Source organism: Callorhinus ursinus, unplaced genomic scaffold (genome assembly GCF_003265705.2).
Source record: "Callorhinus ursinus isolate GAN/ISIS: 27379988/994484 unplaced genomic scaffold, GSC_fseal_2.0 scaffold31, whole genome shotgun sequence".
In the NCBI taxonomy this organism is placed as follows: Eukaryota; Metazoa; Chordata; class Mammalia; order Carnivora; family Otariidae; genus Callorhinus; species Callorhinus ursinus.
The window spans coordinates 13,571,048-13,595,184 of record NW_027397093.1 but is presented as its reverse complement, the minus strand read 5'-3'; the positions used below and the strand labels follow the sequence as shown (position 1 = coordinate 13,595,184).

At 55.5% G+C, this 24,137-nt stretch overlaps 1 protein-coding gene across 1 annotated transcript in view; it reads left to right on the top strand.

Moving 5' to 3' along the window:
* CDH23 (cadherin related 23) overlaps positions 1-24,137 on the top strand; it is a 407,397-nt gene that overhangs the window by 240,093 nt on the left and 143,167 nt on the right. The window contains exons 12-13 of the mRNA XM_073878857.1: positions 8,967-9,116; positions 9,591-9,749. Of these exons, the coding sequence (XP_073734958.1) occupies positions 8,967-9,116; positions 9,591-9,749 (309 nt within the window). The remainder of the gene's footprint in view (positions 1-8,966; positions 9,117-9,590; positions 9,750-24,137) is intronic.

The following is a 24,137-nucleotide window of genomic DNA, read 5'->3' as shown; positions in this document are numbered from 1 at the left end:
TTCCCAATGGGGACAACTTGCCCTACTGGGCTCTCAGACATGCCTCGTGGTATTGGACACCAGCTCTCCTGGTTTGCCTATGACTTGCCTGGGTTTTAGCACATTTAAGTCCCATGTCCCAGGCAAAGTGTGCCACGTCCTAGGGGCAGGCGTGAGACGTGGCCTGGTTTTTCCTCACACCCACACATTTATACATGTTGAGAAACTGAGGCTCTGAGCCAGACAAGCCCAGAATGCAGAAGAGAGGCAGGTGGTCAGGGGTAGCTGGGCTCTGGAGGTGTGAGATTCCCATAGTGCATGAGGGCAGTGGGCTGCAAATCAGGAAAACAATTTGAAAGCACCTGTCCCTCATTTACCTTAATGCAAGTACCCAGTGCACATTATAATTCACTTCCCAGAAGAGCCGGGGCTGGCTGCGGGGCCAGTGACAAGATCCCTCTTGAGGGAGGGAGGGGAAGCGTGCACGTGCAGGTGAGGAGCACCTGCCTGCCTCGTGCCCTCGTCTGTGAGCGAAATAATACACACGTCCGCGCGATGAAATTGACAGCTCTCTAGTATTCTTTCCCCAAAGTGCCAGCTGCCGATCGGATTGAATTAGATTTCACAGGGGTTTTTGCAATACATGGAATTCACCAGCAAATTACTCTTAAAGAGGGAAAATCAATCATTTGGAGCAGAGATAAGCTGAAGGCAAGGCAGCCTTGGATTGATCCCGTCTGTGCAGGCGTGTGTGGAATTCAGCAGATAACCTGGGGAGGGGGGGGGGGACGCGTCTGGCAGAGAGAGGGGCAGAGGAGGGGGAAGAGGAAGGGGAGGGAGGGGGAAACAGGAGAGGTGATGGACGAGGAGGGGGAAGGAGAGAGGGGAAAGAGAACGGGGGAAGAAAGAATAAGGGAAGGGGAGAGCCGGAGGAGAGGAGAGGAAGAAAAGATGAAGAAACACAAAGCGGGGGCAGAGAAGGCAGCAGCCGAGGAGGAAGAGGAGAGAGGCCTGGAGCAGTAGCAGGAGTGGAAGGCAACCCTGGGGAGCACGGCAGGCATGAAGGGCCCTTAGAGAATCACCCCGGTTTGCAGATCTGGAAACTGAGGCCCAGAGAGAACAAAGGGCTTGCCGCAGCCACACAGTGACGAATGGCCCATCCTGCCCACGCTGCTCAAGGGCCCAACCACAAAGGAGCTTGGGGAGGAGGGTGTGGGTGGGCTGAGAGCCTGAAACCAGGGCAGTGTCCTTCACCTGATGTGGGCCTGAGAGGCAGCCCACTCTTGGGACCGAGAAACTGAGGCTCTGGGCCGGACAAGCCTGGAATGCAGGAGAGAAAGACAAGGCTGAGTTACCAAGCGTGTGCTTTGGCCTTTGCTGGCGCCCTGGGTTGGGACTGTGTGTCCAGGAACAGGGCGTGGGGTCCGGGGAACGTGAAGAGACAGAGACAGAAGGTTTCAGTTGCAAGGAGGTGCCAGCATCAGTTCTCCTGGACTCTGAAACTTGGAAGGTCCCTGGGGGTTGAGGCAGAGTTAGGGGATGGGGGCAGTGGCCACCGCATGGCACCTTCCGGTGGCCCTCTGGACTCTGCCTTCACGGTGGGCAGCCTGCTGTGCTGGGCATGGGACGCTGCCATGGGGCAGCAGGCAGGGCCCCAGGAGTGTGACACCCCCCTCTTAGGGGCAGGAGACTGGGGGAGAAGCAGTGACATGAAGGGGTGCCGAGAGGCCCGCCTCCTGCCAAGGTTCGCATTGGCATGTCTGACTGGAGTTAATTAAGTGAAAGGCTGGACAGTGGGGTGATAAAGAATCCATCTTCAGCGGACTTTGATTTTTGGCCACTCGCGCGCGATAGCATGGATAAGACCAATAGAGCACAGGGGAGAAGGGAGACCTACAGCCCCTGGCCAGCATGCGGCGGGGGGTGGGGTCCACTCACCCCTGCACACATCCAAGCCTTTGCCCTTCCCTGCCTGCCCCTCTCATTCCTGGCCAAGGTCTAGAAATCAGCCTTCCCCAAGGCCACCTCCTCCCCTCCCCCACTCCCTTCTAGAACAAGAATAACAACCCTTATTTACCGAATACCCACTCAGTCCCAGGCACTTGACCAGGATCTTATAGCTTACCTACAACGGTGCTGTTAGGTGGCCCTCATTCTGTCCATTTTGCAGATAAGGGGATTGAGGCTCAGAGAGGTAAGAGCTTTTGTGCAAAAGCACACAGCTGAAAAGGGCAATTGCTTCCATCTGGAGTCAGGTCCAACCCCAAGAGGCCATGCTTTGAGCCACCACTGAAGCTTAGGGCGCCATACCCTGGAGTCGCTGGTCACGGGGTTCTTTCCTGGCAGGTCTGAGTCCTGGACACGGTTTCTGTGAGGGTGGCCCTGACTCTTGGGGCACATCTGGGCACTCGAGACCCCAGCTCCATTCCCGCCTTAGCTAAGACTAGCCTACCAGCTAGCCTACAGAGCTCCCTGGCTCTTCTCTGTCTTGCTTCACAACACTGCCCACCACTCCCAACATAAAGGCCACCTTGGGCCTTGCTGCCCTTCCCTGGTCCTTCCTCTTCTGTGGAAAGGAATTAAGGTCCCTTGCAGGGTGTATCGTAGCTCACAGGGTAAGGGGAGGTCGGTACCCCTAGCATTTGGGGTACAAAGAAAAAAACACAAAGCTCCTATCAGAGAGCCTCCTGTCTTAGGCAAGAAAACATAACTCCTTATCACCCACCAAAACAAGACAGGGCAAAGACACAACACTGCTTCTGAATCCTGCTGGTATGCCTTCTTCTCCCCACTTCACAGATGAAGAAGCTGAGGCTCCAGGAATGGGAGTGCATTGCCCAAGGTCATACAGCTAGAAAGTGACAGAGCCTATTCCCCAACCTGAACCTTACTTTCTACGGCACATCACATCACTGGTCCCCAACCAGCTCCTCCCCTGACCTCTAGCAGGGAGATGAGCCTCTCCAAGGGGGGAACTGGCAGGGAGATGTGGGGGTGGGGGAGGAGGGGGGAGGAGAGTGGAGAACCAAGCAAGAGCTGTGCAGGAGGTCATCTGTGGGCCTCAGGTCCAGGGAAGTAGTCTGGGGGCCGGGCCAGACCTTCCTCCCTTTGGAGGCCAGGTCGTCTGCGGAGGGGGGGGTGGAATGTGTGCCAGTGCATGCAGGTAATGATCTAGGGAAGCTGTACTCAGAAGTCAGCTGCAGACCCTGAGAGAGCCAGACCACCCCCCTGCAAGCCCAGGGCTGGGGCCTGCCCGAACCCCAGAGTTGTGAGCCTTCATGAGCCTGTAGAGGGCCCAGCACATACAAAGCTCTCAACTAGTTGGGAAAACACAGCTGGGTCACTTCACGGAGCCAGGTGACCCCTGGCACATGGGTCCGCTGGCCCTGGGAGCTTCAGAGAGACCAGGAGTGGTGTCCTTTCTGGGTGGTGTCTGCTCCGACCGCCCCCAGCAGCAGGAGGTGGGGGAGCAAGGTTGAGGGGAGCCGAGGGTGGGGGGCAGCCCTTTCTGGCAGCCGCTGATAAGGAAGGCCCATCCTACCGGCTGGCTGCCCTCTGTGGGGGGGGTGCAAGCCTTCAGTCACGGGGAGCAAAGCTCTGCTGGCTGCAGGGGGTGGGGACGGTATGGAGTGAGGAGTGATCTCCTGTGTCCTTCCTCCTTCCACTAAACAAATTAAAGCCGAGCTGTCGCAGCCCCGCAGGCAGCCACTGGGGGCCCCAGCCCCGTTTGGGGAGGGCAGCGCTGCCGCTCTGGGACCCACGGCTGCCGGCTATCAGACTTCTCATCGCCTCTCCCAGCTGGAAGGGAATTTAATCCACCGGCCTCCTCTCCACACGCACTGGGACTCCTTTTGATGTTCCTCTTTATCTCCCTTCCCAACAAAATTGCCCCTCAACAGCTCCAAGAGGGCCTCCTGCCTCTGCCCGCCCCGCTCCCTCCCTCCCAGCCCCTGCGAGCAGCCCTCCCGTTGGGCCTGGCAGTGAGGGAGGGGCAGGCTCACGCCCTCCGCCTGCCTGGTCCCTGACCTTGGCAGAGGAACCTTCCCCTGGGCCTCGCTCCTGCCCTGGGAGAATGGGGGAGGAGACCACCCGTGCCCTCCCCGGCCAGTTCTTTGCTTGCATTGGGAGCAACGTTGTGCAGTGGGAGGGGGCTGGAGAGCTGGGCCTTTGAGAGCTCACACTGTGATGGAGACAGAACAGAGCCAACCTCAGATCCTTCGCTGGCAGCTGTGAGGCCTGAATGAGTTGCCCGCCCAGGCCTCCCTTTCCTTCTCCAAAAAGGGGTGCACTGACGCCGATGTCAGTAAAGATTCTGGTTGAGTCACGTGCAGCACACAGTTGGGGCTTGATAAACGGAAGCTGTCTGGCAGAGGACTGCAGTTAATCGGGGTTTTGCACCGCTCTAGTGAACTGGGTGAATATCACATACATATCCCATCCCAAGACGCTCACAGTCACAAGCCAAGTCCCAGCAGGACTTGGCCCTCTGGGCACGTTCTGAAGGGGGCAGGCTGAGCACTTAATGGGACTTAGCCGGAAGGTTGCCCTGGGGTCTCAGGGCCACCGCAGGGCTGAGTGAACGTCCAGCCAAATCTAGAAGGGCAGGGACCTCATTCCTTGAGAGGCAGAAACCTGGCCTGAGGGGCCAGTGCTCCTGCCTGTCCAGGTACACGGACTGAGTCCACACTGAGCTCAGCCCCACCTTCCGCTCTGGTCTTCTGTCCGCCCCCACCCCCGCACCCCTACATCCCCATGGGTGTTTACTCTGCTTTCTCTCTCCAGCTGCTCAGCCACCACACCTCCACGGTCAGTCTTCTTCCCTGTTCTCAGACTCACTCCCTGCCTTGCCTTGCTCTGTCCTGGCAGTTCTCAAACTTCAGCGAGTATCAAGACACCTGGAGGGCTGGCTCCACAGTGCTGGGCCCTGCCCCTGGTGTTTCTGAAAGGTAGATCTGGGCGTGGCCCAAAATATGCATTTCTGATGAGGTTTTTGGTAAAGCTGAGCTACTGGTCCCTATACCCCACTCGGAGAACCACCGCTCTGCCCTAGTGGTTCTCACCCTTGGATGCACATTAGAATGAATAACATGGAGAGTGTTATGAGGTCCTGAGGTCTGGCCTCACCCATGTCTGATTTGCTTGGTCTGGGGTGCGACCTAGGCATGAGGATATTTTAAAGACCCCCCAGGAGATTTTGTTGGGTGGCCCAATGGCTCTGCCTCTCCCCTGCTCGCCCCTCTGGATTCCTGTGGGTGCCGCCAAGCCCCTGCCTGCCCCTACTGATGTCTCCACAAGCCTGGCTGCACAATGTGGTTCCCTAGGGAGCATCACAAAACTGCAGCTGCCTGGGCCCCACCCCAGCAGGTTCTGACCCAGTGGCTGTGGGCACCTGCGTGTCTGAGTTTAGAGCCATGCTGGTGGTTCAGACGTGCAGCCTCGTGAGGAGGGGGGGCTGCCTCAGTGTGACTCACACTCACTGCCAAGTTCACCTTCCTCATTTCCACCAGTATTCATGTGCTTCAGAGCTTAGAGTGCCTCCCCGTTGCTCACGAGGGCAGTGCCAGAGCCCTCCAGACAGTGCCTGCAGTGGGACCCCCGCCCCCCAGCCTCCTGCTCTCCCAACGATCTCACCAGCTCTAACCCACATGCACCCCTTGCAAATCAGCTCACCGTCTGCCTCCTCACTAATTCCTCATTCCAGCTCCATGCCTTTGCCGAGGCCAGCGGGGGTCCCAGACCAGCAGTGGCAGGGCAAGCGGCACCTGAAACTTGTTAGAAGTGGAAATTCTCAGGCCCCAACCTACCAAATGAGGGAGTCCTGGTGGTGGGCAGCAGTCTGTAGCTTAACACAGCTTCCAGGTGCTTCTGATACACGCTAAGGACAGAGCTCCGTGTGGAGAGCCACTTCCTCCACATGGAATCCCTCCTCTTCTAGCTCATTTTCCCTTCGTTCCTAAAGCCAGTTCAAAGCCCCCCTTGGGGCAGCCTTCCTGGCGTGGCCTCATCTGCTGGCGCTCGCTCAGATTCCCGCCCTGGGGCGCTCAGCATTACCGCCTCCCTTTGCTCTGGAGCCGCTAGTGGGGGACACCCTGACCCCACTTCCGTCGACCTAGACAGCACCCCGGCCTGGGCTTTTACGCTCACCGTGCTCCCAACAAGCTGTGCAACTTTGGGTGACTCACTCAACCTCTCTGAAGTCCATTTCCTCTGGAGGGGTTTCCAAGATCCGGTGTTTCTTCTTCTCCACCCCATGGCCCGTGGGAAGAGGATCGCACAGAGGAGTGGGTGAGAAAAAGCTGCCTAAACCCAGGGGCTTCTTGAGCTCCCACTGTGTCCCTGCTCTGCTGTGGGTTTACCCTGCCTGAGGCCTGCTCTGCGGGCTTGAGGACTCCCAGCGTTCCACAGGAACCGCAGAGGATGATTCTGCGGTTATTCTGAACGGCGTCTGGCCAAGAGTAGGCGTCCGGTGTGCTGTGCTGTCATCGTTACTGTTGGCCCCTATTTGTACACTTACGGAACAGTCTCCGAGACCTGGCTCCAAGTGACAAAACCCCACCCAGAGCGATGCGTGTAGCGTGCTGCCGCTGGCGTCAGGGAGGGGAGGCCCAGAAACCTAGAGCTCGTCGTATTTGTGTGGATTTGCTGGGGAAGAGACCCCTGGATGGGGTGTGGTGGTGGCCTCTAGAGAAGGCTCTCCAGCGGCTGGGCCAGTGCGGACGGGGAGACAGCAGCGTGCCCTTGACACTTTTGAACTATGCGAAAAATTTTCCATGTCTGTATTCATCATGTCTTAATGTTTTCTGTGTTAGGAAGATTAAAATGCGACAGTGCTTGGGGTCGTTTTTCCGCAGGGGTTTGGTCCAGGCTCCTGGGAGGAGGACATAGGGATGTGGCCCACCCCCCACCCCACCTCCCTCTGGGTGAGGACCGAGTGTGCTCAGGAGCCCGGGTACCTCTTCCTCTGCTTCCCTCTCCTTCCTCTGGGTGTGGGGCCCATCAGATACGAAGGGGGCTGTTCCTCTGGAGGAGGGTGTGCTCCTAGGGTCCACTCGGCCCCTCTCCCTTACCCTGACCTCGGATCTCACCATCTTTTTCTCTCCGGTTCCTTCCTCCTCTCCGTACCTTTCCGGCTCCTTCTCTGTCTCCATACCCTTTGACTGACCGACTCCCACTGACAGAACTTGGTAAGTGAGCCTGGGAAGGGCAGGGGCTGGGGAGGCCGGTGGGCATCGTGGGGAAGGGGCTTCGGGGGGGTGCTCCTCCACGTGCCCTGGCGTAGCTCAGCCGGCCCCCACCTTCTCGGGCCTCCAGGTCCCGTGGTGGAGGGGGAGGTGTTGGTGTCACCTGCTCAGACCTGTCACACTCTGCCGGTCTTGGCTATTAGTGCCCCTTCAGGCATTTAATTGGGCCTCCATCTGACGGATGGATTCCATGCCAGGGAGAACTGAGGACTCCACACGCTGACGGGGCCGAGGGAGCATTGCCTGCACCGTCTGCAGGAGCCACTCTGGTGGAGGGCTCTGGAGGCCCTGCTGCTTGTCTGGACCCCAAGATTGGCAACACTCCTGTTTTGCCAATTTGTAATTGCAAATAAAAAAAAAAAAACTCAAGAGACTGATGGGTAAATATTAATATGCATTCATTCCATAAATGTTTTCGACCACCTGTGGGACAGGTCCAGGGCTGGAAGAATCTCATGAACTCTCAGGCGTCCGTGGGGATGCCCTTTCCAGCCTTGCCAGGATCATCCCCTTCTGACCATGGAAAGGCTTCCAGCTGGCCTGGCTGCCCCCCTCACAGCAGGAACGGGTTCTGGAAGGGATCCCTGGGCAACCGAGAGGCATGCTTCCTTTGCCAGCCCTCAGTTCCAAAGAAACACGTACACAGAGCGGCTGTGCTGGGCACTGGGCCAAGGGTGAGCAGCATGGGCAGGAGGACATTCCCTCCTGGTGCTCACAGCCCAGGTCTGTAACCCAGTGAGCATCTGCAGTAAGGGTCAGGAGAGGCTCTCCACGGGTTGGTTACAAACCACAGGCCATCTGCCTAGGTTGAAGGAGGTTTATTTGGGGGTAATTTCCCCCCATGGGGGGTTGAACCCATCGCCGAGCAGGCCAGACTCTGGGGAGTCAGGAAGCCGTGTCTCCCACTTTCATCAGTGGCTCTTCAGACTTGGGGGCTCGGGTAGCATGGAGACCTCACACCCTTTGGGTCAGAAGGAGCCAAGCCGTATCTGAGGGCTCTGTGAGCTCGGGCCCTGTTAGAAGGATCAGAAACACCTGACTTGGAGTGAGGCACACCCCCGCCATCTGAAATTATGGGCTTCAGCTGCTGGGCTGCGGCAGAGCCCATGGAGGACCCGGCCGCTCCGAGCTACCTGGGATCCAGTGTCCTCTGGGCCACCGCTAGCTGGCTACAGGGTGGGGTCCGCGGGGGTCCACTTTGCCATTCAGCTGGGTTATTCCCTTTCCATGTGTAAGGAAGCCAGGGTTCTCCCTGACTGACCCGTTCCGGAGGGAGGGAGGGGAAGAAGCCGGGTTCTGCTCTGTCCCTCATGCCCTCTCCCGCCCATGCCTGCCGGGGACACACGCTCGCTTCTCTCTCCTCCTTTCCCATCCTGTCTTCTTTCCGGTCTGCCTGCTGGGTGTCCCAGCTACAGATCCTCCCCAGCTGGGGTCACTGGGACTGAGGAAGGGAGCAGGAGGTGGGAAATGAACCGAGCCATCTGGAAGGGCGATTTGAGGGCATCTGAAGGGAAAACAGAGGCAAAAAGAACTGGCAGAGACTTCCAGCGGGCCCGGATGTGGACAGGAGGTAGGGTCTGAGAGCCAGGCCAGGGTCACCCAGAGGAGGCCAGACCACTCTGGTGTGGGGTGCAGGCAAGCCCCGCTATGGAGCCTGCCCCTCCTCTACCTCCACCAAGCCCCTCTGCTCTGGACCCTCGGCCCCCTGAGCCCTTTCTGACTGGTTTCTTCTCCATTCTGCCCCAGGGCCTAAACAGCATGTTCGAGGTGTACCTGGTGGGGAACAATTCCCAGCACTTCATCATCTCCCCCACCTCTGTCCAAGGGAAGGCAGACATTCGCATCCGGGTGGCCGTCCCCCTGGACTATGAGACTGTGGACCGCTACGACTTTGACGTAAGGCCCCCTCCCTTTTTCTTTGTCCGGCGGGAGGCTTTCAGGGGAGGCCGAGGGTGACACTATCTCCTTAAACTCCTCCTTCCACCTCTCCTCATTCTTCCCCTGTGTGGATCCGACCCCAGGAAGCCCACTGAGCCCATGGCAGGGGCTGGGCTGAGCCTCCCCTTTTCAAGGAGGACAAGGAAGTGTCTGGGAATTGAGCAGCCTTTCCCCAGGCACGGGCATAGCCCCCGAAGCCCATAAGGAGCCTCACGGCCCAGCCCCCACCAGCCCAGCCCCCAGCAGAATCCATGGCCCCCCTGGCTTCGGAGCCCTGCTGGAGAGACTCCCATCACACACACCTGGGATGGGCAGTGACTCAGACAAGAACTCTGGGTTAGGATCTGCAAAGACCCCAGGGGGGGGACTTATGGGGACAAGGCTCCGGGAGCATGTGAGAGCTCACCCGGGGCCCCCGCTCTGCACACCCAGCTCTTTGCCAACGAGAGTGTGCCCGACCACGTGGGCTATGCCAAGGTGAAGATCACCCTCATCAACGAGAATGACAACCGGCCCATCTTCAGCCAGCCACTGTACAACGTCAGCTTGTACGAGAACGTCACCGTGGGGACGTCTGTGCTGACAGTCCTGGTGAGTCCTGCTCTTCCACAGGGCCACTGAGCTCCGGGGAAGACCACGGGGAGGCAGCCAGAGGGCTTGGCCCAAGAAACGTGGGCGGTCAGGGAAGGGGGTGTCCCTGAGCCCCCAGAAGTTGCGGTGTTTGTGCATTAAAGCATCTGGACTCTTCATGATGGGGCTGCCACGGTTGGGGCAGCAATGTGGAAAGAGGACCAGCCCGGAGGAGGATGGAATTGGGGCAAGGACTCTGGTTTTCGGCCTTGTCACTGAGAGGAACCGAGCCTAGTTGGGCCAGGAGCCCCGGAAGTGCCCTCTAATGGGGCTAGGGACCAGCCAACTCTGAGGAGGGCCATCCTCCCTCTAGGCACCAGGGAAGAATGGGCTCCTTGAGGGTGCCTCGTCACCCCCAGCTGCCCTTGGCTGGGACTTTGACAAAGCGCCCCTTCCAGTGTCCATTTGTATCAGTCGGCACTCTTGATGCCAAGGGACACAAACCCTTAAGTGGTTCAAGCCAAAAAAGGATCAGCTCATGTAATTCAAAGTATAAATGATTTCAGGCATGACTGTACCCAGGCACTCAGTTAGCAGGAATCTGACTTTAGCACCAAGCACCTTTTTTTTTTTTTTTTAATTGACCGAGAGGAATACCAGCACCCCCAGGATTACTTCTTACCGATTTATCAACCCGAGTGGGAAAACCATATCCTTTTTCAGTAGCTCCAGCAGAAGTCCCAGAGCTGATTCTCCTTGCTGGGCCATCCTGGAACCAATCATCGTGATCCTGATCTAACAGAGATGGGTCACAGTCTTCCTAGCGGAGCCAGGGCTTGGGTCCGCTCCATCCAAACTCTATGGGCTGAAAATGGAAAAGGGGCTATGCCAAAGGGGCTTCTGTTAGCAGAACAAAGGGGATTGGTTGCCGAGCAGATCAGAGTGGCAGACGTGTGTGATGTAAGCTCAGCTCTTAACGCATAGTAGGTGCTCAGTAAATGTGATGGAGTTGAGCTCACCGCTGCCATTCTCTGCCCATTCTGAGGACCTTGGGGTCCTCACTTCCATTTCTTGCTCCATCCTTACTCCAAGCTGAGACATTGCCTGCTGATCCCAGGCCCCCTACTCCAAAATGTGTTTACTCTTCTGACAGATGGTGTGAAACTATACTGAGCCCCAGGCCCTTCCCATCTGACAGTTATTAATATCTCAAACAGATGTTTAGCTAGGCGGGCCATCAGACATAAACACTAAGTCAGCTGTGGCTGTTTCCCTCCCCGCCGCCTCCCCGGGCTGTGGGAGCACCAAGGTGCTCCTTGTGATCAGTCACCTGGTGCTCGGGGCCCCCCCCCCATGGATCCTCTTGCGGCCTCTGGGGGCCCAGCCAGAGAGCAAGATCCAAAGAGAGACTACAGCCCCCTCTCCCCCCACCCATTTTCAACTATCAGGGTGAAGGACACCCAAACGGCCTGTGTTTGGGGCCCCAGCCGGCCTGGGACCACATGGCAAAGCGTTCAGGTGTCAGGCTTGTGGGTGTCCAAGGGGCTCCCCCCTGGTATTCTTGCTGGGGATGGAGGTCTCACTTTGCGGTTGCAAGTTCCCAGGGCCCTGGGGAAGGGCTGCGGAACCTAGGGAACAGGGGTGGGGTGTGAAGGGTCAGAAGGTACACCTCTTGGCTGGGGGCCAGTTGGTGGTGCCAAGGACAATGTGTTAGGTCCAGTCTCCTCTGGGGCTGCCACTGGAGAGTACGCGCTCAAACTGGGTGTTCTCAAACACTGGAGCAGTTCCTGGGCCTGCGTGGACCCCTGCCTGCCCCCTACAGCCCCTTCTCCAGTTCCTCTCTGGACGTTTAACAGATGCATTTAGCCTCCTCTGAGTGTCTCTCACCTGGTCAGCCTCCAGTTCCTGAGTCTAAGCCTTGCCCACCTCCTTCTCAACCCCCCGGCCCCAGGGTTGTAGGATTGTGCAGATATGAAGGGGCTGTTTCACCCCGTGATAAGCTCTGGTACCAGGAATGTGTACCTACAGGAGCCCAGGACCTCCTGGGAAACTGTTGGCCCTGCTTTCCTTGCCTTTGCTAGTCTATCCACGTCACCCCTGAGGGCCTTCGTTTCTTCCTCTGCAAAGTGGGCATGAGACCCCCCGAGGCTGCTGTCAAGAGGTGTGAATGTTGGGTGCAGAAGCATCCCCTGGGCAACCCCTACTTATCCAACATCATCTCCCACAGCTCTGGCAGGGAGCGGGTCGCGTGGCCACACCCGGCACCCTGCTCAGCCTGACCTGGCCTCCCCCCACCCCCTGCCATTTCCCAGGGTCAGCCTGATCTTTCCACCTCTTTTGCTGCAGGAGCAGCTGAAGTTATAGCTGCCTGCTCAGGGACTGTGAAATTCCTTCTCCATGACCTTTTCTAGGATGTTATTAAAATGTTTCATGGGCAGTTGTGTCAGGAAAAAAAAATTATGAAGAAAAGGAAAATGTTTTAATTTGCACCGAGGGCTGGGGCAGAGCCTGCTGTGAGGGGCCTCCCCAGCCCTCACCCTGGCACTGGCCTGGCTTCTGTGGGCTCGTCACCCATCCTGGGGGGAGACAGCAGTTTGACAGGGGTGGGGAAGCTGGGCGAGGAGGGGCCATCGCCTCCAGCCTGGTCTCCCAGCCGGGTGGAAGGCCTGGACCCTTGTACCTCCCTGCTCCCTGGACCTCCCCCAGCCCAGGTTTTGAGGCCTTTACGGCCCCCTAGTTATAGCAAAAGGAGTTTCCACTGGTGGAGGGGAAAGAGTGGGCGGCCCAGGGTGCAGAGGGTTGACCTTGAGCACCGACTCTGCTCTCAGCCAACCTTGGGTGACTAGGGCAGAAACTGCTTCTCTTCTTGCACCTTATCTGTAAAATGAACAAGATGGACGAAGATGTGTCCGCAGTCCCTTCCAGACCTAGTGCCTGGGGCGGTGATGCCCCGAGCGGACCTCTGAGGGCCGCAGTTGCCATTGCGGTAATCAGCTCTGCAGCGCCCCTGGTGAGCCCTGGCTGGAAACAGGCACTTCACATGGGCTGTTTCCAACCCCTGCACATGCTGTCCTCATCTTACAGGTGGGGAAACCGAGGCTCAGGTTAAGAAACGTACAGCTTGCTCAGGGCCCCAGGGCCAGCAAGCAGTTGAGCTGAAATTCACAAGAAGACCACCTGACCCCAAGCCATAGGCTCTTAGCCCCCCGGGGCTGCCTGGCCAGAGGTTCTGTGTTGGACCGCTGAGCCTGTCCTTTCAGTAACGCTCAGAGCTGAGGGGAAAGAGAGGAGCTGAGGCGTGCTCTCTGCAGGACCCAGGTGGACAGACCATGGGGCCGCTCCATGCCTTGTGTCTCTGGGTGACACATGAGCCCCTCGGGAACCTCTGGCACCATCAGGTGAATTTCTGGTTCTGTAGGTCCCCAGCCACTGGAGGGTCAGAGCTGGGGGAGCTCCTTTCACTGATCAGAAGACCAAGTCAGGGAGACCAGAGCACTTAGCCCGGGAAGCATGAACCCCAAAGTAGCCCAGAGCTGTCTTCATGAGGAGAGGCTTGCTGGAAGGCGGGAGGATGCAGGACAGACGTCAGTGCCAGTCAGAGCCAGTCCTCTGAAGGGTGACCACACAGGGGAGGGATGTGCCAGGGCACATGCACCCACATATGTTTGGGGGTGCACATGAGGTACACTTGTGGGGGTGTGTGTGTGCATGCGCATGCACCACGCAGGCATGCTCTTGTATCTGCACATGCATGTATGCGGCTCCATGTGCTCAGGGCGTGTATATATAACACACACGTCTGTGTTCATGAATGCATATCATGATTCCTATATCCTGTTGGTGGCTCCCCATCCTGTAGGCTGTGTGGTTTGTCCCCCTCTCCTGTCCCCAGGCTGCTCTGATTCTCGCCTTCCCATCCTGCCTCCTGACCTGACAAGAGTCAGGTGGGAAGGCTGTGGGGTGTCTTCTTCCTGGGCTTGGGGCAGCCCTTCAGCCTGTCCAATTGGTACCTGGTGTCTAGCAGGTTTTCCTGGGCAGTAAGAAAGCAGTCCAACCATTTGTTCATCCGACAGATGTTTTTTGAATACCTAGTGTGTGCCAGGCACGTGGCCCTGAGGACCGTGGTGATGTGAGTCTTGCCCTCAGGAAGTTTACAGTCTCCTGGGAAAGCCTGATGCTAATACTAAGAAATGAATCTTTATTACTTGTTATTATGGAGGGATCAGGGAAAAATGAACACCTATAACAGGACATCTGACCTTGACTGGAATGAGGGAAGGCTTCCCTGAGGAATTAGCAATTGAGTAGGCATTAATAGGTGAGTGAGGGGAGGGAAGCACATTGGACAAAGAGGGAATAGCATGTGCAAAGGCCCTGCGGCTGGAATATAGAGAGGCGGACGTGCTCTGTAGGGAGGTGGAGTTCCATTCCTATGATGTGGACAGTGTTCAGCTCTCTCTCTCCCTCCTGAATTGCCACCCACCCCAAATAGAACCTTTGGGCTGCTGTTCTGATAGTGAAGAAATCCTGTATCAAACCATCCCCATTCTCATACCTCTTCCATCCTGGTGGCCTGTGGCAGGCACTGGGAGACCGCTGAGAGAGGTTGTACCTGGGATATGCAATAAGCCAGCCTGGCATCCTGCAATAGGGAGCTCATGTGCCCAGATTTATTAGCTCCATCAGAGAGGGATGCTGAGAAGGAACAGCAGCTGGGAAGGAGGTTATTCCCAGGGAAGACCTTACTGCCCTCCAGGGCCTTCTGTCCCTGCTCCAGAGAGCTAGGGCACAGCAGGAATGGGCAGAAGATGGACTGTCAGACAAGACAGGGTTCTTCTCTAGGCATAGCAATCAAAGCCAGAAGGAGAGGCATGTAAGCACCTTGACTGGGTGGGCATGGGACCCAGTTTGCTCAGCCCAGGGACGGAGAGCAGCTACCTCTTGGCTCCAGGGTGGCCTTGTGGGAGCTGACAGGCATGGTTCCTCTCTCCCCTCCCTGCCCCTCTTCCCAGCCTGTCTTTGGGAGACTGGTAATGTCTTGGGCAGGGTCGTGAATCCATTTCTGCTGTGGGCTGGCCACTCCTTCTCCAGGTTTGGCTTCTTTCCCACCAGGTGGGGAAGGTCGCACCTGCCCAGCAAACAGGGCTCGGTTGCTCGGAGGCCCCAGTGTGGGTCAAGGGCTTACAGTGGTCCACAGTGCTTTTTATCATCAGTGGCCTTCAGGGACCCCGATCCGGCTGCCCTCTACCCCTTCAGCCTTTGTGCAAGCCCAGCTCTGCCAAGATGGGCCCTTGGCAGGCCCCTGAACCTGTGTCATCTCCGACCTGGGGAGGTGCGTTGAGAGGTCCTGCCTGGGAGGGCTGCTGTGAGAATGGAGTGGGACAGCCTGGGAGGGCGCTCAGCCCCGAGCCCGGCCCGCAGGGTACTCAGGGGAAGGCAGATGTGGCAGGAGGATGTGCGTGCGGCCTGCGCATGCGCTCAGGGACGTGGATTCGGAAGGCCCTGCACTTGGCCTGATGTACTGCTGTCACTGTCTTGAAATTCTTAATTTTTGAACGAGGGGCCCCATGTGTTCACTTCGCACTGGACCCGGCAAATTACATAGCTTGTCCTGGCTATCGGGGCTTCATCATCCCCTGCCCACAGGCACGCCCTGCTGGTTTCACGTGGTCCCACACTCAGCACTCAGTTCACGCCTGCTTTGTGGCGTGCTCTGAGCGAGGACCCTCAGAGCTTGCTCGGCTTCCTCTTGCGTCAGACACCACCCAAACTTGGCTGCATAAAGCAACAGCTGCTTTCTGACCCTCGCGGGTTGGGTAGGTCAGGAATTGTGGACAGAGTTCAGCAAGGGGGCCCTTCTCTGCAACTCCCGTTGTGGGGGTGACCCCAGCAGCTGGAGGCGTCTCCCGCCTGGGTCGGTGCCTGGGCCGGGCCCGCGGAAGGACTGGCTCAGCCTGACTGTCACGAGCACCCACACGCGGCCTCTCCGCACGGGGTCAGCGTTGCAGACACAGGGGTTCTGAGAGGGAGCACCTCAGAGGAGGCCTCTGGGGAAAGAGTGTCCCAAGAGAACCAGCTGGAAGCTGTGTGGCCATTTCTGACCCAGCCTCAAATTCACATAGTCCTTTACGCTGAATTTAATTGGTTATAGTGAGTCACCCAAGCAAGTTCACATCAAAGGTGGGGGATGGAGACACCCCCAGCTCTCAATGGAAAGAATGTCAAAGCATTTACACAAATGGAGATGTCTTGGAACCAGTTGGAGCTCCAGTTCAGTACCTGTTCTTCCCCGCTCCCCTGTGTGCTCTGCACCTCCTTTTCTCGGTTATTCTCACTGCTCAGGGATTTGGTGGCTCATGTCCTTACCCCCCCCGCCACACTGGAAACTGCCCTAGGGCAAGCAGAATCTGGGGATGCGGACCCCAGCCCAGGAACAAAGGCAGGGGCCTGGGAGGTATGACGGCCACCAGATTCCAGGATCGCCTGTCTAATCGGGGAATAAGATTGCAAGGTCAAGGCTGAAATGCACCCAGCCCCTCAGCCTGGCTCTGTGCACAGGTGAGCAGGAGCTGAGCCTGCTTCCGTGGCTGCTGCTGGGCAGAGCCGGGTGCCCTCTGTGAGCCCCTGTGTCTGCACTGCAGAAGCCTTACCCGCCGTCCCTCCCAGAGCAGAACTCCATGCTCTCTGAGGCACAGGGGGGCCCCAGAGGCAACTACCATCCTCCATTCAGTGACTGTTTATCGAGGGCCCAGAATGAAGGCAGTGAGCGAGACGGACAAACATCCCCATCCATTCCAGGGGCAGGAGACAGAGGATGAACAAGTAAGCACAGCGTGTGTCAAGTGGGGAGAAGCGTCATTGGGAAAAGTAGAGCGGGGTGGGCAGGGAGCACCAGGGTTGGCAGTGTTACTAGGTGCTCTTGGGGGGTCGGAGGAGACACATCCCTCACAGAAGGTGGCAGTGGATAGAGGCCTGAAGGAAGGGAGAGGCGGGTAGAATTTGGGAAGGCACTGCCCCAAGCTGAGGGAGTTGCAGAGAGAGACTTTGAGACAAGAGCCTGGGGGTGTGTAGGTGGAGGAGAGCTGGTCAGGAGGTGACTGACGAGGACAGGGAGCCCATCGGAGGGGACAGCCAGAGAGAGCTGATGGATCACAGTGGTGACCATGTGGGGAATAGGCTGAGGTGGGGGCGGAGAAGAATGAGGGCGTGGAGGGCACCAGGGTGGAGGCTGGGAGGGCGAGTGAGAGGTGACAGCAGAGGTCCTGCTCAGGTCTGGGGCGCCGCTTTCCCATTCCCCCCAGGCCCAGCAAGGTCCATCATCCATCTTCATCTCCACCTGACTGCCAGGTGGGCCCTGCACCTTGGCAGGCACCGAAGTGGGCAGACACTGGGTAGGAGTCCTGCCTCAGCTTCTTACCAGCAGGTTGGCCGTGAGCTAACAACTTCCTTTCCCTGGGTTTCAGTGTCGTCCGCTATAAGATGGGAGAAGAATCCCCATGTCAGCAGTGTTGCGGAACAATGTATGGAGAGGTGGTGGTCCAGGGCCCCCGCATAGCTGAGGCTTTGGTGGTAGTACCAGCACCTGCTGCTTGCCAAGTGTCCAGGGCTCTCCGTGCTGTTCTGGAATGGTGGCCTTCTCCCTGCTTCTGATAGCATCCGTTCAGTTTGATTCCATCATCATATGAAGCTGCTGACAGAAATTGCCGCATGAATTATTAGTAAGTCTGGGAGATAACATGACCCGACGAGCGGGCCTCATCCTGATACTTCGGCAAAACCCGACGGAGACGGGCAGGTCAAAGCAGGGAAGAGCCAAAGCTGGACTTGAGGAAGCTGGGCCGCCTCTTCCACCTTCCCCTTCCTCAGAAGGGCCCCCCCCACCTGGCGCTGTCCCTCCCCAACCCCTCCTGACACCCTTCACTGCGGGCATCTTAATTGATCTCATTGTTCTCCAGTCCCTTGAGACAGGAGACTCCAGCTGTGCTTAAACAGAACAAAATCTCTTCCAATTTCCCCACCGTTTAAAAGAAAATTGAATATCTGCAGCCTGGGGAGGGGATGAGGGGCGTGAAACACGTGCGCACGCATCACCCCAGCCCCCCTCCCAAGCTGGCCGGCCTTTGTAGGTTGTAGGCACACCCTCCCCCATTTGGGGCGTGGCCCCTTTAATCTGCTCTTGGGTTCATCTCCAGTTGGAGGGGCCAGTGCGGGGCCTGCCAGGTGCCGGAGGAAGCGGAGCTGCGGTGATGGACCGGTCGGTCGAGTTCCTCTGTCAGGCCTCAGTGCTCCTCGGCTGTGTGTATCTCTTTCATCTCAATATCAATCCGTAAAACCCAAATGGGATGGATGAGAGGTAGGACCAGCACTAAGGAGAGACAGAGCGCACACAGCTGGCTGCCGTCCGCCCACCACCACCCAGGGCTTCTGGAAGGAGCCTTTCATGGCAGGGCAGGTGTGAGGATGGAGAGTTGCCCCCCGCCCCTGAAGTGATTACCCTGGACCTTGTTTAAGGTCTGATCATTTTCAGTCATTCAGTCACTCAGCTACTTGACAAATTGATGGAAAGCCCCCATTGCCTGTCAAGCCCTTGAACCCTCCCTCACTGGTGCCTCCAGAATCCCCCATCCTTGACCAGAGCAGCTCTGCCACTGACCTTTGCCCCTTGACCAAAAACTGAAAGGCCAGGCCTTGTGAGCGGGTGTTGGGAGCACGGCAAATGATAAACCCTGAGCAGTAGATTAGTCATCTCTTCTGACAGCAGTGGATGCCCAGAGAGGTCAGGCACCTGCCCCAGGTCAGCCAGCTAGTGAGTGTCCAGGCCAGAATTCAAACCTGGTCTCCACCCAGTGCCACCCCACACTGGCCTCCAGCCTCTTGCTGGAGTCAGCCAACTCCAGAGTCCTGGGAGATGGGTGGGGCACAAGCCTGGGATGCAGGAGCTGTTCCGTTACCGGATGACCTTGAGCAGGTCCTTGGCTCCAGGGCCTTGGTGTCTTCATCTGTAAAATGAAGAGGTTGTGCTGGACACTCTCTACGGCCCCCTGTGCTAACAGCGTGTGACGGCCTGCCCTCCAGAGAGTCCCGGCACCTGCACCCAGAGCCAGCGGTCCCCTGCACTCTGTCAGAGTCACCCTTCGGTAGGTTAGCTGCTGACTGCTTCGGCTCAGGCAGTTGCTCACAGGACACCAGAGCAGAGAAAATGGACCCCCTGGGCGAAGGGACATTAGGTAGCTGTAAGAGTGGCCAAGGCAGAATGAGTTCATAAATGCAGTCAACCAAATGCCTGCACACAATCCACCTGTGCCCTGTGCCGGGAAGGTTATGGGCCCTGGGACAGGGCGACAGGGGCAGGATGGGCTCAGAGCAGCCCCCAGGGCCTTGGCCTGAAAGCTTGTCCAGGGAGTAGTTGGGAGAGAAAGGCCGGGGGAGGAGGGGGCCCACAGAGGTTTAGGGAGAAGTTGAGCCAGGCCTGCGCATCTGGGGTGGCTTAATCTTTTTTTTTTTTTTTTTAAAGATTTTATTTATTTGAGAGAAAGAATGAGATAGAGAGAGAGCATGAGAGGGGGGAGGGTCAGAGTGGGAAGCGGACTCCCCTCTGAGCAGGGAGCCCGATGTGGGACTCGATCCCGGGACTCCAGGATCATGACCTGAGCCGAAGGCAGTCGCTTAACCAACTGAGCCACCCAGGCGCCCCTGGGGTGGCTTAATCTTGCTGCATAATCCCTGTAGGAGGGAATGACTGCTGTGGTTCCTGCTAGCTGCTTTCTGGAGTGGCTTAAAGTCCCTATGCCCATTGGGTTTAGTGTTTTTCCAACTTTACTATGATCCATAATAAACACTACATTTAACTTCATACCCAGGACACACACGCACGTCTATATCTAGAACAAAAACAGTACTTCCTCCTTACCACATGTAATAACACACTCTAGTATTATATTCTAGATTTGGGGCTCTTTTATGAGAACTTTTTAAGATCTACTCTCTTAGCAACTTTCAAACGTACCATGCAGTGTTACTAACTATAATCGCCATGTTGTACATTTCGTCCTCATGAATTATTTATTTTATAACTGGAAGTTTGTAGCTTTTGATCCCCTTCACCCATTCTGCCCCCCCTCGTACTCCCCACCTCTGGCAACCACACCAGTCTGTTCTCGGTATCTGTGAGCTGGGTCTTTGTTTTTTCAGGTTCCACATATAAGTGAGATCATTCAGAATTTGTCTTTGTCTGACTTGTTTCACTTAGCATAATGCCCTCAAGGTCCATCCTTGTTGTCACAAATGGCAAGATTTCCTTCTTTTTTATGGTCAGATAATATTCCGTTGTAAATATATACCACGTTTTCTGCATCCATCCATCCATCGGTGGACACTTAGGTTGCTTTGCTATGTTGACTGTTGCAAATAAAGCTGCAGTGAACATGGGGGTGCACATACCTTTTCAAGTTAGTGTTTCCTTTTTTTTTCCTTCCCGATAAATAAACAGAAGTGAGATTGCTGGATCATACGGTATTTCTATGTTAAGTTTAATATGGGGGGGGATCCTCTATATTATTTTCCATAGTGACCACACAAATTTACGCTCTCTCCCACAGAGCACGGGGTTCCCTTTCCTCCACGTCCTCACCAACACTTGTTTCTTGTCTTTACGACAGTTGCCATTCTGACAGGCGTGAGGTGATAGCTCATCGTGGTTTTGATTTGCATCTCCCTGCTGATCCGTGATGTTGAGCACCTTTTCATGTGTCTGTTGGCCATCTGGATGTCTTCTATGGAAGAATGTCTAGTCAGGTTCTCTGCCCATTTTTTAATTTATTTTTTTTAATTTTTAATTTTTTTATTTTTTATTGTTATGTTAATCACCATATATTACACAATTTGTTTTGGTGTAGTGTTCCATGATTCATTGTTTGCTCATAACACCCAGTGCTCCATGCAGAATGTGCCCTCCTCAATACCCATCACACTGCCCATTTTTTTAATCAGATGTTTTTCTGCTGTTGCGTGTGCAGGAGTTCTTTATATATTTTGGATAGTAACCCCTTATCAGATTTGTGACTTGTGGATATTCTCTCCCATTCGGTTTGTTCCCTTTTCATGGTGTTGAGGGCTTCCTGGACTGGGCAGAAGCTTTGTAATTTGAGGTTGTCCCATTTATTTATTTTAGCTTTTGTTGCCTTTGCTTTTGGAGTCAGATCCAAAGTGTCGTCCCCATGCCTGGTGTCCAAGAGCCTACCACCTATGTTTTCTTCTAGGAGTTTTATGGGTTTCGGGTCTTGCATTCAAGTCTTTCCTCCACTTCGAGTTAATTTTTGTGCATGGTGTGAGACCGTGGTCCAGCTTCATTCTTTTGCGTGTGGCTGTCCAGTTTTCCCAGCACCATTTCTTGGAGAGACTGTCTTTTCTCCAGTGAGTGTTCTTGGCTTCCTCGTCAAGTATCAGTTGACCATATATGCGTGGGTCCATTTCTGGGCTCCCTGTTCTGTTCCGTTGATCTGTGTGTCTGTTCTTATGCTGCTCTTATCCTACTGTTTCCATTACTGTAGCTTAAAAATACAGTTTGAAATGAGGGCACACGATGCCTCCAGCTTTGTTCTTTTCTGTCAAGATGACTTTGGCTGTTTGGGGTCTTTTGTGATTCCATAAGTCTTAACGATTGTTCTATCTCAGAGCGGAAATGCCGTTGGAATTTTGATAGCGATGACTTTGAATCTGTAGGTTGCTTTGGGTAGTGTGGACATTTTAACAATATTCATTCTTCCAACCTGTAAGCCTGGAGTGTCTTTCCCTTTGTGTCTTCTTCAACTTCTTCCATCACATCTTATAGTTTTCACCTTAGTATAGTCTATTTTATTCCACCAAATTTTATTTTTTAAAAATGCTAATCATGACCCACCAAATTGATTTCATGACCAACTAATGTAAGTTTGAACATCTCTAGAAGAAGCCTCCTCTGCTTTACTATGCAATGATGATCGCGGTGGTGGTGGTGGTGGTATTAGCTCATGTTCCTCAAGTGCTCACTACAGGAGGCAGGGTGGTAAAGACCCCCAAGCTCCAGACTTAAACCTCTGCCATTTCTGAGCTATATGGCTTTGAGTAGGTTACTTGTATCCGCAGTGGCCCAGTACAGCTACCAGTCACAGAAACCCCCCAAATAGTTTCTTAAACAAGATTGAAGTGTATTTCTCTCCCATGCCCATTTCTAGGATGTGGCCCTCATCTTCATAGTCCAAGGTGGTTGCTAGAGCTCCAGCCATCACATCCATATTCTAAGCTGCAGAATGAAGGACATGAAGAAGGGTACTCTCCTTCCCTTTTGAGAAGACTTCTGAGAAATATCTTGCAAACTCTTGCTTTCATGTCATTGACCAGAACTTAATTATATGGCCCTGCTTTGTCTACAGAGGAAACTGATGGCCAGTGTAGTATTTCTGGCAGTTAGCGTTGTGCCACCTAAAAATAATAATTTTTGTTCAGTTGAAAAAGGGAGCACGGGTGTGTAGTCTCTGCTGAATAACCTTTCGTGTGCCTGAGTTTTCTCTTCTGGAAAAGGGTGGTGAGGTGCGTTCCTTATGGATGTGTTGTGGCACTTCAATGAGGTAATACACATAAAGAACCTAGCACATGTCAGCACAGTGTCTGACACAGCATAGGTGCTAAACAAACGACAGGGACTATTATCACATGCCCTGCCGAGCTCAGCAACTATGTGTGTTACCTCGTTGAACCCCCACCCCCACGACACCCTAGTGAGGTAGAAATTAGCCTCCCCGTTTTATAAATGAAAGCGTTGAGATTTAGAGAAGTTAGGTGTTTTCCTGAGGCCATATCTGCGGAAGGGGCAGAGCTGAGGCATGAATCCTCGTTTCTGGAACGCCAAAGTCCTTTCCTTTCACCATGAACTAACACAGCCTCCTCACGGAGACTGAATCACTCGCTCCCTGAGAGCCTGGTGAAACTGTGGGGCCCAGAGGTATGACAAGAGGCACGCTGAACTTGACCGGGCGATGTCCAAGCTGAATCCAAGGCCAGGGCTCCCTCTGCCTGCTGAGCCACCTACAGCTGGTACCCCCTTCCCAGAGGAGAAACAGGACTGAGACAAAAGACCCCTCTAAGCTCCCCTTGTAACAAGATCCGTAAACTTAGGGCCTGGAAGTTAAGGGCCTTCAGTTTGTTAAATGACCCTGGGCAAGCCCCTTTTCTGTGCAAGCCTCAGTTTCTCCACCTGCAAAATGGAGGGAATGCCGCTCATCCCTCTCCCTGTTCTGGGGATATTGTTAGAACAGTGTGACTGGCATGTTTTGAAGTCCTTGGGAAACAAGTCTTTGTAAAGGAGAGGTGCTGCTTTCCTATCAGGGAGCTTCCCTGCATGAGAACATTCTGACTACTGGAGGTGGTGTGGGCGGGCGAGAGGGGGAACCCAAATGTCTGTGAGTGGGTGCTGTTTCTCAGGCATGAGTGCTCCCGGCACTCACTGAATGTGACCGTCTTGCCATCAAGCCCTGGGCTGAAGCAGCCCAGGTGAGTGAGGGCTAGGGCCGCAGGCCTCTGCTGGTCTCAGAGATCACGGGTGATTTATAGTTCCTGCGTCGGACTTTGACCTTAATTCCTTCTGTCGTTGTGGGGCTGTAAAATTCATTAGGGACCCGCAGGCGGAGTGATGGAGATGTCAGGTGGGCAATCATGTGGGTATTTAATCTATCAGATGTGTGGCTTGCCATTTAGGGAGACAACAAGAGAATGTGGAATCAATACGGTTCATTAGTGAGCAGCACGCGCTGGCCCAATCAGCGCCCGCCAATGGCAGCAGGCATGGGGGGCGTGCCACCCGGGCTCTAAGTCACCTTGGAGTGAGGACACGTCCTGGCGCGTGGGTGGGACCAGCCCCAGCCCAGGTACTGCTCCCCACCTTCTCGCGAGACCTGGAGCTTCCTGTTGCATCCTACGGGGGGCAAGGGGGAAGAGGGTCGGAGTCAGGGCAGGGGTGTGTGGTGAGATCCGATAATGGGGGAGCCATGGTTTGCACCCCCAGGGGGCTGATTAGACTGTCTTTTCTTCTTCCTTCCATCTCCTCTGCACATAAGGTCTCACTTAACTGAGCCTCAGCCATGGGGTCCGGCCCCACATCTCCCTGGCGCCCTCCCCTTCTCATCGTCTACCACACAATCCCAGCGTGATAACTGGCCCCAGAGAGGCCCTGCGTCCCTTCTGATTGTGAATGTCTCATTCACCCCCAGTCAGCCAGTTGCCCTCCCTCCTGCATCCCCGGAAAATGGCTTTCCGTAGCCCAGTTTTCTTTGTTTGATGGTCAGAGGTGATTTTTTTTAAAGTCACTCAGTTGAGTCCTCCTCAAACCCAAGGGCATAAGGGAATGGACAGCGATGTAGAAGGGTTAGGAACTGG